This window comes from Cetorhinus maximus, chromosome 2 (genome assembly GCF_964194155.1).
Source record: "Cetorhinus maximus chromosome 2, sCetMax3.hap1.1, whole genome shotgun sequence".
In the NCBI taxonomy this organism is placed as follows: domain Eukaryota; kingdom Metazoa; phylum Chordata; class Chondrichthyes; order Lamniformes; family Cetorhinidae; genus Cetorhinus; species Cetorhinus maximus.
Genome location: NC_135880.1, coordinates 77,197,940 through 77,214,301, shown reverse-complemented (window position 1 = coordinate 77,214,301; position 16,362 = coordinate 77,197,940). Strand labels below are relative to the sequence as shown.

The following is a 16,362-nucleotide window of genomic DNA, read 5'->3' as shown; positions in this document are numbered from 1 at the left end:
GTAAATATGTAATTTGTGTTTTGGGATTATGTTGCTGAGGGGCTGCATGTAGATGTGAAATGGGTGGGATAAGGTTTGAATAGAATTTGTGCAAGATAGGCTACAAACAGTAATGATTTCAATTAACTGTTGCAGGGTGGAGGATAGGAAGCTAACGAAGAGAGACTTAAAATATTCTTGTCCAGAGGTGACAAAGGTAAAAATGAGGTTTTGGGAACAGAATGCAAAGGCAGGAAGAAATCTGGAGAATCTGATCTGGAGGAGGAAGAAAGCAGTCTTTAGTGAAACTGGAAGGAGGGAGTAGGGATGCACAGGGAAGCCAGAGTCAAAAGATGAGGCATTGGAACTGAGACAAGGTTGGTGGCGGGTGAGAATCCTTAGTGATTTGAATGAGGGCTTTAAATTTGATCTGTTGATGGGCTAAAATAGATTTGGTGGGCAGCTGAGTTTGAATAATGGAAGTTAGGAGAGTATCAAGGGGTAAACTGCAGTAGCCACAGCTGTCAATGACAAAGGTATGAACAAGGATTTCAGTTTATGGTGTGTCTGCCAGAAGCAGACATGAGGTAGGGCAACCAAAAGATGAAATCAGCCCTAGAAAGGAAATCAGTCCTAGAAAGTAGCCCATGTTTATAATTTCCATGAACCTGCCACCTCAGAACTCTAGCAGCTGGCAGGTTCATGGAAAGTATAAACATGGGCTACTTTCTAGGATAAAGGAGCGCGAGGAGAGCGGCGGAGACACAGGATAAAAGAGCAGGAGGAGAGCGGTGGAGACACAAGATAAAGGAGAGCGGCGGAGACACAGTATAAAAGAGCGCGAGGAGAGCGGTGGAGACACAAGATAAAGGAGAGTGGCAGAGAGACAGGATAAAAGCGTGAGGAGAACAGCAGAGACACAAGATAAAGGAGAACGGCGGAGACACAGGATAAAAGAGCACGAGGAGAGTGGTGGAGACACAGGATAAAAGCGCGAGGAGAGCGGCGGAGACAGGATAAAGGAGAGCGGCGGAGACACAGGATAAAAGCGCGAGGAGAACGGCGGAGACAAGATAAAACTGAAAAAGTGACATCACAGGAAAGCTGTGACCTGATTGGTTAGTAGGAAATCTGCACCAAATTTGAAAAAAAAAACTTCAAAGCTAATTAATAAATGAATTAACTAAGTAGAGATGGCTGGGCAGGTGATGTGCTGTAGCTGTATGATGTGGGAGCTGGCAGATCCCATTGCGAGCTGCAGTGACCATATCTGTAGCAAGTATTGGTTGCTGGAGGAACTCCGACTCAGAATTGATGAGCTGGAGTCCGAGCTCTGGACGCTGTGGCACATCCGGGAGGGGGAGAGTTACCTGGACACTTTGTTTCAGGAGGCAATCACACCCGGTAGATTAAGTACCTCAAATTTGGTCAGTGGTCAGGGTCAGCAGGGTGTGACTGCAAGTGAAGCTGGTAGAGGGATCCTGTGTTCAGGAACAGAGGAGCCTCAGCTCCTGACCTTGTCCAACAGGTACAAGGTACTTGCTCCCTGTGTGGATGAGGAACAGGGCTGTAGGGAGGATGAGCCAGCTGACCACGGCACCGTGGCACAGGAGGCCATTCAAAAGGTGGGAGCCAAAAGACAAGTGGTAGTTGTAGGGGATTCTATAATTAGGGGAATTGATAGCATCCTTTGTAAGCAGGATCGAGAGTCCCGCATGGTATGTTGCCTGCCCGGTGCCAGGGTGAGGGACATCTCTGACCAGCTTGAAAGGATATTGGAGAGGGAGGGGGAGGATCCAGTTGTTGTGGTCCACATCGGGACAAATAACATAGGTAAGAGTAGGAAAGAGGACCTGTTTGGGGATTATCAGGAACTAGGAACCAAATTAAAGAACAGGTCCTCAAGGGTTATAATCTCCAGATTACTACCCGAGCCACGTGCAAATTGGCATAGGGACGCAAGAATAAGGGAAGTAAACACGTGGCTAAAGGAGTGGTGTGGGAAAGAGGGGTTGCATTTCATGGGGCACTGGCATCAGTATTGAAACAGGAGGGATCTGTACCATTGGGACGGTCTCCACCTGAACTGATCTGGGACCAATGTTCTAGTGAAAAGGGTAAATAGGGTGGTCTACAGGACTTTAAACTAGAAAGTGGGGGGGAAGGGAAGGGTAAAACTCCAAGAAGTTTGACTAGTAGGAAACAAAGCAGCAGGTTAGCATGTGGGGTGCATTCAACTTCATGGAAAATCATGAAAAAACTGAAAAGAGAGCCCAGGAGAGGCTATTAAAGTCTCCAGAACACAAAATAGGACAGAGTGTTTGGAAAGGGCTAGGAATCTAACTTCAAGCACATCAGATAAAGGGACGACAATGACAAGGGGGAAGGGAAATACAGGACTGAAGGTGTTGTATCTGAATGCACGCAGTATATGAAATAAGGTAAATGAGCTTGTAACGCAGATTGAAATTGGCAGGTATGATGTGGTGGGCATCACGGAGACATGGCTGCAAGGGGATCAGGACTGGGAGCTAAATATCCAAGGATATCCAACCAATCGAAAAGATAGGCAGGTTGGCAGAGTGGGTGGGGTTGCTTTGTCAGTAAGAAATTAAATTAAATCGATAGCAAGAAACGACGTAGGGTCAGATGATGTAGAATCTGTGTGGGTAGAGTTGAGGAACCGCAAAGGTAAAAAAACCATAATGGGAGTTATGTACAGGCCTCTGAACAGTAGTCAGGATGTGGGGCACAAGATACACCAGGAGATAGAAAAGGCGTGTAAGAAAGGCAAAGTTACAGTGATCATGGGGGATTTCAATATGTAGGTAGACTGGGAAAATCAGGTTGGTAGTGGATCCCAAGAAAAGGAATTTGTGGAATGTCTACGAGATGGCTTTTTGGAGCAGCTTGTGGTGGAGCCCACTAGGGAACAGGCAATTCTAGATTTAGTGATGTGTAATGAGGCAGATTTGATAAGGGAGCTTAAGGTGAAGGAACCCTTAGGAGGAAGTGACCATAATATGATAGAATTTACCCTGCAATTTGAGAGGAAAAAGCTGTAATCAGATGTAACAGTATTACAGTTGAATAAAGGCAACTACAGAGGCATGAGGGAGGAGCTGGCCAGAATTGACTGGGAGATGAGCCTAGCAGGAAAGACAGCGGAACAGCAATGGCAGGAGTTTCTGGGAGTAATTTGGGAAACAGCACAAATTCATCCCTAGGAAGAAGAAGCATACTAAAGGGAGGACAAGGCAACCATGGCTGACAAGGGAAGTCAGGGACAGCATAAAAGCTAAAGAGAAAGCATACAATGTGGCGAAGAGCAGTGGGAAGCCAGGGGATTGGGAAGCCTACAAAGACCAAAAGAGAACAACAAAAGAAGCAATAAGGAGGGAGAAGATTAAATATGAGGGTAAACCAGCCAGTAATATAAAAGAAGATTGCAAGAGTTTTTTAGATATATAAAGGGTAAGAGAGAGGCGAAAGTGGACATTGGGCCGCTGGAAAATGACGCTGGAGAAGTAATAATGGGGAACAAAGAAATGGCAGAGGAACTGAATAGGTACTTTGCGACAGTCTTCACGGAGGAAGACACGAGTAACATCCCAAAAATTCAAGAGAGTCAGGGGGCAGACATGAATATAGTGGCCATTACCAAGGAGAAGGTGCGAGGAAAACTGTAAGGTATGAAGGTGGATAAATCACCTGGACCAGATGGATTACACCCCAGAGTTCTGAAGGAGATAGCTGAAGAGATAGTGGAGGCGTTAGTGGTGATCTTTCAGGAATCACTGGCGTCAGGGAGGGTCCGAGAGGACTGGGTTACATTAATGATCTAGATGAAGGAACTGAGGGCATTCCGGCTAAGTTTGTAGATGATACAAAGATAGGTGGAGAGACAGATAGTATTGAGGAGGCGGGGAGGCTGCAGAAGGATTTAGACAGTTTAGGAGAATGGGCAAAGAAGTGGCAGATGGAATACAATGTGGGGAAGTGTGAGGTCATGCTAGTAATCCTAGTCCAGCATTATCTTAAGGTTAACTTGCAGGTTGAGTCCGTAGTTAGGAAGGCAAATGCAATGTTGGCATCTATTTCGAGAGGACTAGAATATAAAAGCAGGGATGTGCTGCTGAGGCTTTATAAGGCTCTGGTCAGACCACATTTAGAATACTGTGAGCAATTTTGGGCTCCGTATCTCAGGAAGGATATGCTGGCCCTGGAGAGGGTCCAGAGGAGGTTCACGAGAATGATCCCAGGAATGAAAGGCTTAACATGTGAGGAACGTTTGAGGGCTCTGGGTCTATACTTGATGGAGTTTAGAAGGATGAGGGGGGATCTGATTGAAACTTACAGAATACTGAAAGGCCTGGATAGACTGGACTTGGGGAAGATGTCTCCATTAGTAGGAGAGACTAGGACCCGAGGGCACAGCCTCAGAGTGAAGGGAAGACCTTTTAGAACAGAGATGAGGAGAAACTTCTTTAGCCAGAGTGGTGAATCTATGAATTCATTGCCACAGAAGGCTGTGGAAGCCAGATCATTGAGTGTATTTAAGACCGAGATAGATAGGTTCTTGATTGGTAAGGGGATCAAAGGTTACGGGGAGAAGGCGGGAGAATGGGGTTGAGAAACTTATCAGCCATGATTGAATGGCGGAGCAGACTCGATGGGCCGAATGCCCTAATTTCTGCTCCTATGTCTTACGGTCTTATATTATGGCAGTTCAACCTAGGAGGTACAGATGAGTAATATATGCAAATTGCCCAACTCTAGGAATTCCAAAAGGACAGGCTAAAAAAGGAACCACCAGATCCCAAGCCCTATTCTGCCTAAAGTAGGAATACGAGTTTTTAGGCCCTTGATTTTTTTTTGGAAAATCAGAAAATTGTAGCTCGTGCAATCACAAACACAATAGGAGAAGGATGTAGGGATATTGCTGGATAGTTCACAAACCGACATGAAGGAAAAGCTGGGGATGTTTCAGCAGAGGTCCAGAGTACAAATTGCTGCAGATGATGAGGTCCTGTAAGGAGTTGGTACACCTGGAGTACTGTGTACAATAATTTCAGTCACTACTATATCCAGACAGTGCAGAAAATGGCACCCAAACAGATATACTGTTTGTGTTAAGAGGAGGGGTTGGATTGAAGAGCCTGAGATAGTTTGAGAAGTAGAAGGATAGAAAACATTTTCATGTTTTCAGTATTCTTCAGGGAATAAATAAACTCTCTCTCACTTTTCCAGAACTGCTTCATCCTGAACACCAGTGTTTGTTCCAGGTCACCACTCAGAATTAGGAATATTAGCTCGGGTGTAAAAGTAGGAAGGTTCACAGAAAATTTACGACGTGGATAGTGTGGAAATATTTGAGGCAATGAGTGATTGAAAGTCATCAATTTTTGGGATTGGCCTGATCCTTTCTAATCCTATACTTTCACTTGTAACCAAATGCACTTTTAATCTTACACTTCGGATTTGAAAATAAGAAACTGCAGTTGAAAACAACTATTTATTTCATTACAATCAGCTTGACAAAAGACATGAAGTTCTGTTTAAACAAAAAACCTGCCAGGCAGCTTTAGCATTATGGAATAGCAGCAGATCATTCAACCCATCATGTCCATGTCAGCCAAATTTTGCAGCTTCATGTGTTGACAAATTCTTACTTTGAATGTTACACTTCTGTCTTTTTAATAATTTGCTCCCTGAAAAAGAGCTCTGTCAAATCTACATTTCAACTACTATTTACGCTTTTTGATCAGTTTAAACGCCATTCTAGTGAACCAGTAAACATGAAAAGCACTTGAATATTCAAAAATGACTGCCCGTTTGAGGACCTATAATTGGACTTGATTTACAACATAATGTATGAATTATATTAATTTTGTTATGGACACCCTCTAAATCAGACATGCAGTGAAAGGTTAACCACAGGCACTTAAAAATATCAGGAAAATGTTCCTAACTTAATCTAAAGCAATTATAATGTTTTGAATTTATTCCCTCCCACTATTTAGAATAAAGGTGGTGCCAGATTTGTCCTACATTATGGACCAAATGAAAACAGCATGCTCAACGTGTTTACGATATAGGAATGGTTTCAAAATAAATATAACTGAAGCCAGCAACAACAACAGAATTACTTCTTCTTCTTCTTCTTGCCTTTCTTGCCACCTTCCCCTGGTTGTGCATTCTGATCTCCTCCTCCAGCCTTCTGTGTCCTGGTCTTCAGTTTTGGAATCATTTCAGCTACATATAACATTACTGACTTACCTGGAGAGAGGGAAGAGGTAGGAAAATGGTACAAAAATAGGATTTATTTACAAATTTATCAGTGATTTTGAAACAACTCATTTGTTTACATTTGTACTTCCGTGCTAATAAACTCCCTTAGAGACTCACCATAGAAACATCTCTCTCTAATTCTGGAGACAACAATATTTTTAAGTAAGTTTTGTGCTCCTGTCCTCCTCCAGCATCATATAATGTCCCTTTCTTTCCCAAACAACTAACTGGTCACTTGGAACCACCCAATTAGTTCCTTCCCAGATCTGCCAAAATCAGAAGTTATCTCTAACAACTAATTTCTTGATAATACCAACCTGATTCATGTTTTCGCCCTTACAAGAAATTCGCACCTTAGCATTTTTCTGCCAAACTTTGGTCACATCCACTCTGGCAGCTGTATAGAACTCACTGCAGAAATTTTTTTTTATTCATTCATGGGATGTGGACATTGCGGGCTGGGCTTGCCCATCTTTAATTGTCCTTGAGAAGGTGGTAATGAGCTGCCTTCTTGAACTGCTGCAGTCCATGTGGTGTAGGTACACCCACAGTGCTGTTAGGAAGGGAATTCCAGGATTTTGATCCAGCAACAGTGAAGGAACGGCGATATATTTCCAAATCAGGATTGTGAGTGACTTGGAGCGGAACTTCCAGGTGGTGGTGTTCCCATGTATCTGCTGTCCTTGTCCATCTAGATGGTAGTGGTCATGGGTTTGGAAGGTGCTGTCGAAGGAGCCTTGGTGAATTCCTGCAGTGCATCTTGTAGATGGTACACTCTGCTACTACTGTGCGTCGGTGGTGGAGGGAGTGAATGTTTGTGGATGTGGTGGCAATCAAGCAGGCTGCTTTGTCCTGGATGGTGTCAAGCTTAAAGTGTTGTGGGAGCTGCACTCATCCAGGCAAGCGGAGAGTATTCCATCACGCTCCTGACTTGTGCCTTGTAGATGGTGGACAGGCTTTGGGGAGTCAGGAGGTGAGTTACTCATTGCAGGATTCCTAGCCTCTGACCTGCTCTTGTGGCCAGAGTATTTATATGGCTAGTGCAGTTCAGTTTCTGGTCAACGGTAACCCCCAGGATGTTGATAGTGGGGGATTCAGTGATGGTAATGCCATTGAACATCAAGGGGCGATGCTTGGATTCTCTCTTGTTGGAGATGGTCATTGCCTGACACTTGTGTGGTGCAAATGTTACTTGCCACTTGTCAGTCCAAACCTGGATATTGTCCAAGTCTTATTGCATTTGGACATGGACCTCTTCAGTATCTGAGGAGTCGCAAATGGTGCTGAACATCATGCAATCATCAGCGAACATCCCCACTTCTGACCTTATAATGGAAGGAAGGTCATTGATGAAGCAGCTGAAGACGGCTGGGCTGATGACACCACCCTGAGGAACTCCTGCAGTGATGTCCTGGAGCTGAGATGAATACCTCCAACAACCACAACCATCTTTTGTGTTAGGTATGACTCCAACCAGCAGAGTGTTTTCCCCCTGATTCCTCTTGACTCCAGTTTTGCTAGGGCTCCTTGATGCCACGCTCTATCAAATGCGGCCTCAATGTCAAGGGCAGTCACTCTCACCTCACCTCGGGGGTTCAGATCCTTTGTCCATGTTTGAACCAAGACTGTAGAGGTCAGGAGCCGAGTAGCCCTGGCGGAACCCAAACTGGGCATCAGTGAGCAGGTTATTGTTAAGCAAGTGCCACTTGATAGCACTGTTGATGACCCCTTCCATTACTTTACTGATGACAGAGAGTAGACTGATGGGACGGTAATTGGCCAGGTTGGATTTGCCCTGCTTTTTGTGTACAGGAAATATCTGGGCAATTTACTACATAGCCAGGTAAATGCCAGTTTTGTAGCTGGCGACAATACCACTACTGGAACAGCTTGGCTAGGGGTGTGGCACGTTCTGGAGCACAAGTCTTCAGTACTATTGCCGGACTATTGTCAGGGCCCACAGCCTTTGCAGTATCCATTGCCTTCAGCCGTTTCTTGATATCACGTGGTGTGAATCAAATTGGCTGAAGACTGGCATCCGTGATGCTGGGGACCTCCGGAGGAGGCCGAGATAGATCATCCACTCGGCACTTCTGGCTGAAGATTGCAGTAAATGCTTCAGCCTTATCTTTTGCACTGATGTGCTGGGCCCTTCCATCATTGAGGATGGGGATATTTGTGGAGTTTCCTCCTCCAGTGAGTTGTTTAATTATCCACCACCATTCACGACTGGATGTGGCAGGACTGCAGAGTAACAATGTATTTTAATTTCCTCAACCCCGCTGCTACTTTCACTGATTCTATGCTCCAGTTTCCTACTAGACCCAGTACAGGAGCAAAAGCAAGGACTAGTTGCCTGAGGGAAATAAACTTGCAGGACAGCGGGGACAGAGGGAGGAATGAGACTGACCTGACTGCTATACAGAGAGCCGACATGGTCTTGGTCAACTAGATGGTCTCCTCCTGTGCCATAAAATGACTGAACTGAAGATTTTATATGGAAATTTCTGACACACCAATAATAAAAATGAACTAAGTGTGTGACTGTGTAACTTGATTTTATACGTATAGTTAAAGGCAGATGTCAAACATCAGATACCATGCTTCAGGCCCTGGGCTACTGATGGTAGCAATGCTGCCAAATATATAATGGTTTATATATTTTTTAAAAATGCATTCAGAGGGTGTGGGCGTCGCTGGCTAGGCCAGCATTTATTACCCATATATCCCTAATTGCCCTTGTTCAGGGGGCAGTTAAGGGTCAACCACATTGCTGTGGGTCTGGAGTCACATGTATGCCAGACCAGGTAAGGACAGCAGATTTCCTTCCCAAAAGGTCATTGGTGAACCAGATGGGTTTTTACAACAATCGACAATAGTTTCATGGTCATCATTAGGCTTTTGTTTCCAGATTTTTTATTGAATTCAAATTCGAACCCGGGTCCCCAGAGCATTACCCTGGGTCTCTGGATTTTTAGTCTAGCGACAATACCACTACGCCATCGCCTCCCCGATATTGAAGTGTTATTTGTCAGGTTAGCAGTCCATTTGAAAAGGAATTTTGATGAATACATTTTTCACATTAATTAGCACGTTAAAGGATGTTTTGTTTAAAAAAACTCTAATGAAGCCTTTTGAAAGTGGAGATATTTTAAACTGGGAAGCTGAGAGAGGTTGGAGAAACTCGGATTGTTCTCACTAGAGCGACGGAGATTGAGGGGTGACTTGATAGAAGTTTACAAAATTATGAGTGGCATGGACAGAGTAGATAGTCAGAAGCTTTTTCCCAGGGTGGAAGAGTCAATTACTAGGGGACATAGATTTAAGATGAGGAGAAAACTTTAGAGGAGATGTGCAGGGCAAGTTTTTTTACGCAGAGGATAGTGAGTGTCTGGAATTCGCTGCCAGAGGAGGTGGTGGAAGCAGGTACGATAGTGGTGTTTAAGAGGCAGCTTGACAAATACATGAATAGGATGGGAATAGAGGGATACGGACCCCAGAAGTGCAAAATGTTTTAGTTGACGTGCAATATGATCGGCGCAGGTTTGGAGGGCCGAAGGGCCTGTTCCTGTGCTGTACTTTTCTTTGTTCTGGTCTCTTCAAGACCTACCGTACATTTCCAAACTTTTCCATTTTCAGATTCATTTTGCTCTCAAGCTTTTGTCAATGTCTTTCCATTGCTTCATGGAAGTGCTTCTTTGGAGCATGCTTCCTACCTTTATTTTAAGCAATTTTCAGGTCATTCAATCCATTAACTTTGTTTCTGAGATTGCATTATTGGTAATTTCTCCCCTCCCGCCTGCAACTCTATCCCTGCCATCCCATAAAGTCCCAACCAGGAAACTTGCTTATCTTTCAGTTCTGATGAAGGACGACAACCAAAAAGTTGACCTACTAACTACCCTTTGTGCAGTTTTAGTACGTTCTACTTTTAAAATAATCTTGAAGTTGCCAAATTTTATAATGTGGTCCTTAATATTGATGAAAGTAAATGATGTCAAAATGTGACTGAGGCATGAGGTCATTTCATCATGACCCCATCAATACATCACACTCTCATGAGCAATTCATGGACCTTAAACACAAAGCTTTCAATAATTTTTAAATCTCCTGAACAAAGAATATTTCAACTATGTATACATGCTCCAAGCTAAGCAGCCAAATATACATTATATGCTTGCAAAATTAATTTGGTCTTACTATCAGTCTCTTCAATTGTTAACAGTCATTGGGCAAACTTTCATAGTGCACAAAATGGGAAGAGGATTTTGCTGGGTTATAACACCTGATTAATAGGAGGTTAAAGGAAACAGGAATAAAGCGATATAGGAACCACAATGCATTAGAACTACTGCTGATATGCAGGATCAACATGAATACAGACCAAATGGACAAAATGGCCCATTTCTGTAATTTTTTTATGCCTCCAATATCATAATCTAGAGAATAAAACATAATTAATGATCACAAAATGGAAATGTTTACATTTAAAATGAATACAACTCACCACTGTACAAGTTGTAAGATCATTGCTGATGTCCAAATAAACAAATTATTGGTAAGAAAGTGTACATATGTTGTACAGAATATTCACATTATCCTGAATGGATAGTTCATTGGTTTATGGCCTTTGATGTTTACTCAGCAGTTTGAAAAAATCAGTTTCACACACTGCTCAAGTGACATCAAAATACGAGTGCAGAGACATTTTAAGCAAATAAATCTGTTACTGCACAACAACACATATCTTGACAAAGAGACTTCACTCAAAATCTTAGAATTACAGAATGACATGGCACAGGAGGCGGCAATTAGACCCACTGAGCCTGTGCCAGCTTTTTGATTGAGGTATCCAATTAGTCCCACTCCCCTGCTCTTTCCCCATATCCCTGTAAATGCTTTCAAGTATGTTTACATTTCCTTTTGAAAGTTACTACTGAACCTGCTTCCACCACTTTTTCAGGCAATGCTTTTCCGATCACAATAAATCATTGCATAAAAGCTGTTTCCTCATGCGGCTTCTCGTTCTTATTCCAAACACCTTAGATTTGTCTCTTCTACCACTGGAAACAGTTCCTCCCTACTCTATGAAAACCTTACGTAATTTTGAACAACTTTTATCAAATTTCTTTATCTTCTCTGCTTGATGGAGAACCTCCTCCTCTAGTCTTTCCATGTAACTGAAGTCCTTCTGCCCTGGTACCATTACAGCAAATCTCTTCTGCACCCTTTCCAAGGCCTTGACATCCTGCCTAAAACGTTGTGCCCAGAATTGAACACAGTACTCCAGCTGAGGCTGAACCAGTGTTTTATTAAGGTTTAGTACAACTGTCTTGCTTTTATAATCTATGCTTCAACAAAGTCAAGGATCCCATATACTTTTTAAAAACAGCCTTCTCAACTTGTGCTGCTACTTTCAAAGGTTTGTGCACATACACCCCCAGGTATCTCAATGAGGACACCCCCTTTAAATCCTACCATTTAGTTTATATTGCTTCCATTTCTTACCAAAACGTATCACTTCACACTTGTGTTAAACTTTATCTGCCATTTTATCAGTATGTCGAAGTCCTCCTGAAGTCTGTTACTATCCTCTGTGATAAACAACATAGCTGAGTTATACATCACCTAGAAACTTTAAAATTATGCCCCATTATCCAAGTTCGGGTCATTAATATACAGATCAGAAACAGCAGCAATTCCAATATCGATCCCTGGGGAACATCACTATACTTCTTTCCATCTGAAAAATAACCGTTCATCACTAGTTTCTATTTCCAGTCCCTTAGCCAAATTCCTATCCATGCTGCCACTGTCTCATTAATCTCATCAGCTTTACTTTTGCTAACAAATCTATTACATGATACTTTGACAAACACCTTGAATAATCTTTAGGTTAATGTTTGCGCTTGCAAATATTGATATATTTCTGTTTTTATGAATAAAAAGGCATTAATGGAATTAACATTATTTGCTTTGAAAATGTGAAGTGCATACGATTATAGACATTGTTCAGGAAATATAAAAATTACCTCATGCACAAGACATGCTGTGCAGTTAACAGACCCTTGTATATGTTTTACAGATTCAATTACTTACGTGTGGGAAACTGCTCTAAACAGAAGGACCCATCTTCATTTTTCAATTGAACCCGTATTCTGCCTCTGAATTGTACATCTCTGTTCCACTCACGTGGGTAGAGTTTATTCTGAAAAGTGTAAAAAGTATATTAACAGGACATGGGAAAAACACCAAGAATCTTAAATGCTCAATATTCAGCAAAATCATTAAACACAATAAATACCTCTACAGCGACAATCAGTCCTGCTGCTGCACAAACATCTCTAATTTCTCCAAATGTTGGGTTTTCAACAGCCTTTACAGAAAAAAAAATTACCAATTACACAATTTCCATGTACGTAGCATATTTTAGGAAAAGCATGTACTTAGGTACTTCACAGAGTAAATGCATGGATACTGAAAACTGATGCCAGGAATGATTATACAAAATAACCAAAAGCTTTATCAAGAAATTGGTCTTCAGATTTGTTAATATTGATGTGGTGGAGGTTGGAGGGGAGACAGAAGAGGTTTAGGCAGGGAACTCCAATGGCTAGGACCAGGTACGAAAAGGTCCTGCAACTGATGATAAGGTTAAGGGAGTGGAGATGTCTAATATCACAGAAAGTTAAGGGAAGGGTTGGGTGTCAGTTGCTCATGTGTACAAGCTAATCCTGTATCTGAAGATGGTGGGGTCAAAGGCTAGCATGTAGCTGAGGAAAAGAGAACAAAGACAGACTGCGAGGTGATTCCTGGGTTAATAATTTAGGGAGGGAGTGAGACTAATGCTGAAATTGATATGAAAACACTCTGCAGGTCAGGCAGTATCTGTGGAGGGAGAAACAAGAGTTCATGCTTCAGATCAATGACTCTTTATCAGAACTGCAACAGGTTTTAAGCAAGTGTAATGGGAGAGTTTCATTTCATCCTTTTGTCTCATCTGACGCTTTAACAAAATCTTTTTTTCTTCCTTTCAGGTTTAAAGGATAACAAGTTCCAACAACTCATGTGTACCAACACCCCTTCAGATCTTTCTTTCCCTTCACTTCCCTCTGACCCCAACCCTTCTAATCTCACCTCTGGCCATGTATTCATGACACCCTCCAATCTGGAGTATTTCTAGCATTTCAGATTTCCAGCATCCAAAGTATTTTGTTTAGTACTAAAATTGACCTGGTTGCATTCTGAATGCAACCATGCAAAAGCAGTCACACAGAGCTGGACAATGGAGGACAGCTGTTAAAAGAATGCATGATTGAAGTCAGTGAACGGAGTGGAATAAGCTGAACAGAATGGAGTCAAGAGGAAAACCAAAGCCATTCAGGATAAGGAGTTCCTTGCAGCAGAGGCTAAAGGATAGCCTGGGGATGTCTTGAGATGGAAATCAGTGAGAGGTTTGGAGAATGCTAGACCAAACTTCACTGAAAAAAACACGAGGGATAGAAAAGGACAAGATATTCAAAGGAGGAGGAGTAAGAGCTGGAGGAGTAGGGAGGAAGCCAAGGTGCAACCTGAGACATAAGGGCCATGCCACAGCCATTGTTGTTTGGGCTACAGAATACAGTCAGCGATTATCAAAAAAAACAGTATGTATACATATAAAAAGCAGTCAGTTACCAGAAATCTTCATTAATCTCACCTTCTCTACTGGTATTCTCCTTCCTTCTGCTATAGTCTTTTTGCTGTTTATATATGCTGGATATATGCAAATAAACCTTCAAAGACAAAAAAAAAACGTTATTTAGATTTTGAACCCACCTTGAAAGAGATTTCCCTAGGTTATCACAAAAAGTAATCTCCAATATTTTAGAGAAATTTCCATTATTCTTCTCTATGCATACTTATCTAACTCCTCCCCGACTGATTCAATAATCATTAGCTATCATTAAAGTTGGGTTTTTTTTTGGAACTGATTTCCACCATAAATGTCTGTTCTTTTGTCCCAAAAATTGTAAGTTGATGTTTTATCAGCATAAACAACGTTTAGTTATGTGTTTCTGCTAAATAGGTTTATTTTTTATATAAATCTCTACTCATACACTCTCAGCTCTCGATTTAATATGGCCTACAGCAATGTTCCTTTTCACACTCACTGTCTTTTTCATTGGTGCTTTCAGTAACACATGTTGGAGATTCAGTGCTACTCCAGTCACTGTACTTTCTGGTTTCTCAGACAGCAGCATGTACAATGAGTTCGATTAGCGGAAATGAATAGAGAACTTATTGGTACAATTATAGCAACATGGATAGGAAATGGGTTAAAAGCCATGGTGACTGGATGTTATTTCAGAACGGAGGATGTAAACATTGGTGCCACCCCATGTGTCTATATCTCTCTGATTCCGGACATCCCCAATCAGTCTCAGCTTTGCAGAGAAGCGATGTCCAGCCTAAAGGGGGTTCGCCTGGTAGCCGCAGCTGCCGGGGGTCGGTGTACGGCGGACAGCCCAAAACGGTGATTGAACTGAAGGGTGTTTAACGTCTGCAAACAGGCCGGCGGCAATCTGCGCATGCCCACTGGCCCCGTCACTTGGGCAACCGCACCCCGCTTTATGATGACGACACAATAGAATGTGCAGGGGATCCAGGGTTCCATAATGGAACGCTCGGGCATTTCCATACAAAATAAAAAGGCGCCCGGGTTTCTCCAAACTTCACCACATTAAACTACATGCGCCGCCACCGCAGGGTCTTACCTCTCTCTATCAGCATGAGTTTTGTCCATATACACCATGTTGTCTCATTCCGCTTCCCGCTGAGTCAGCCAGTATCAAACCAGACGCTCGACCTCTGAACTGCGCTGATTGGTCAGCACTCCTCAGATCTTATTGGATACTGGGGCTGTCAATCTCCAAAGCACCACAGCTTCCGCTTTACGCTCGGCAATAATCCGGTCCGTCAAATTCAGATTCCCCCCCATTGAAATGTCACCTTTAACAAGGGAGAAGAAGGAAACATCCAAACTAGATAATAATAACATCAGACGTAAACACAACTTTTAATAAAATCAAGTCATGCTTCAGGCTACTGGATATAAGGAATCACAAAATGCTTACAGCACAAAAGGAGGCCATTTGTCTCAAGGATGCTGTTTCTCTGCAAGAGCAACTCTTAGGCCCAGGCCCGTCTTTTCCCTGTATTTTTCTCTCTGTTCAGGTAAACATCGAATTCTCTTTGGAAAATCTCGCTTGAATTTGCTTCCACCACACATTCAGGCAGTCCATTCCAAATCCTACCCATTAGCAGCATGAAAAAGTTTTTCCTCATGATGCCATTATTCCTATTTGTCAATCGCTTTAAATCTGTGTTCTTTAGCTCTCAACCCTTCTCTCAATAAAGTTTCTCCCTCTGTCCACCCCTCATGACTTTAAATGCCTCTATCAAAATTTCTAATCTCTTCTTCTAGGAGAACGTCTCAAATCTTCCCCATAACTGAGGTCCCTCATCCTTGGAACCATTCTCGTGAATCTTCTGGACCCTTTCTAAAACTTACACATGCATCTAAAGTGTGGTGCCCAGAGCTGGACATGACACCAGTTGAGACTGAACCAGCATTTTATACAGGTTTATCGTAGCTTCAGAAAGTGCTGAAAATAATCAGCAAGTCTGGCAGCACTTGTGAAGAGAGAAACAAAGTTAACATTTCAAATTGAATATGAGTTCTTCAGAACCATAGAGTCATATTTGACTTGAAACATTATATCGCTCTTTCTATCTTCACAGATGCTGCCAGACTTGTCGAGTATTTCCAGCATGCTGTTTTATTCAGATTTCCAGCATCTGCAGCATTTTGCTTTTATTCATAACTTCTTTGATTTTGTACTCTATGCTCCTATTTATAAAGCCCAGGATCCTGTATGCTTTATTAACCAATTCTCAACCTGCCCTAGCTACGACTTTGAATGATTTGTGCACATATGCCCCCAGGTCCCTTTAACCCTGCACCCCCTTAGAATTATATCCTTAGTTTTATATTGCATCTCCATCTTTCTATCAAAATGAATCAATTTACACTTCTCTGCATTCAATTTT

The 16,362-nt window shown here is 42.4% G+C and overlaps 1 protein-coding gene across 1 annotated transcript; it reads right to left on the bottom strand.

Annotated features, from left to right (window-relative positions):
• Nucleotides 1-5,480: 5,480 nt before the first annotated feature.
• Nucleotides 5,481-16,179, bottom strand: srp19 (signal recognition particle 19). Its single transcript, XM_078566266.1, has 5 exons — nucleotides 15,027-16,179; nucleotides 13,970-14,045; nucleotides 12,575-12,646; nucleotides 12,370-12,478; nucleotides 5,481-6,258 (listed from the first exon to the last, which is right to left on the bottom strand). The coding sequence occupies exons 1-5, from the start codon at nucleotides 15,062-15,064 to the stop codon at nucleotides 6,125-6,127; spliced, it is 429 nt and encodes a 142-aa protein (XP_078422392.1). The 5' UTR covers nucleotides 15,065-16,179; the 3' UTR covers nucleotides 5,481-6,124.
• Nucleotides 16,180-16,362: the final 183 nt, after the last annotated feature.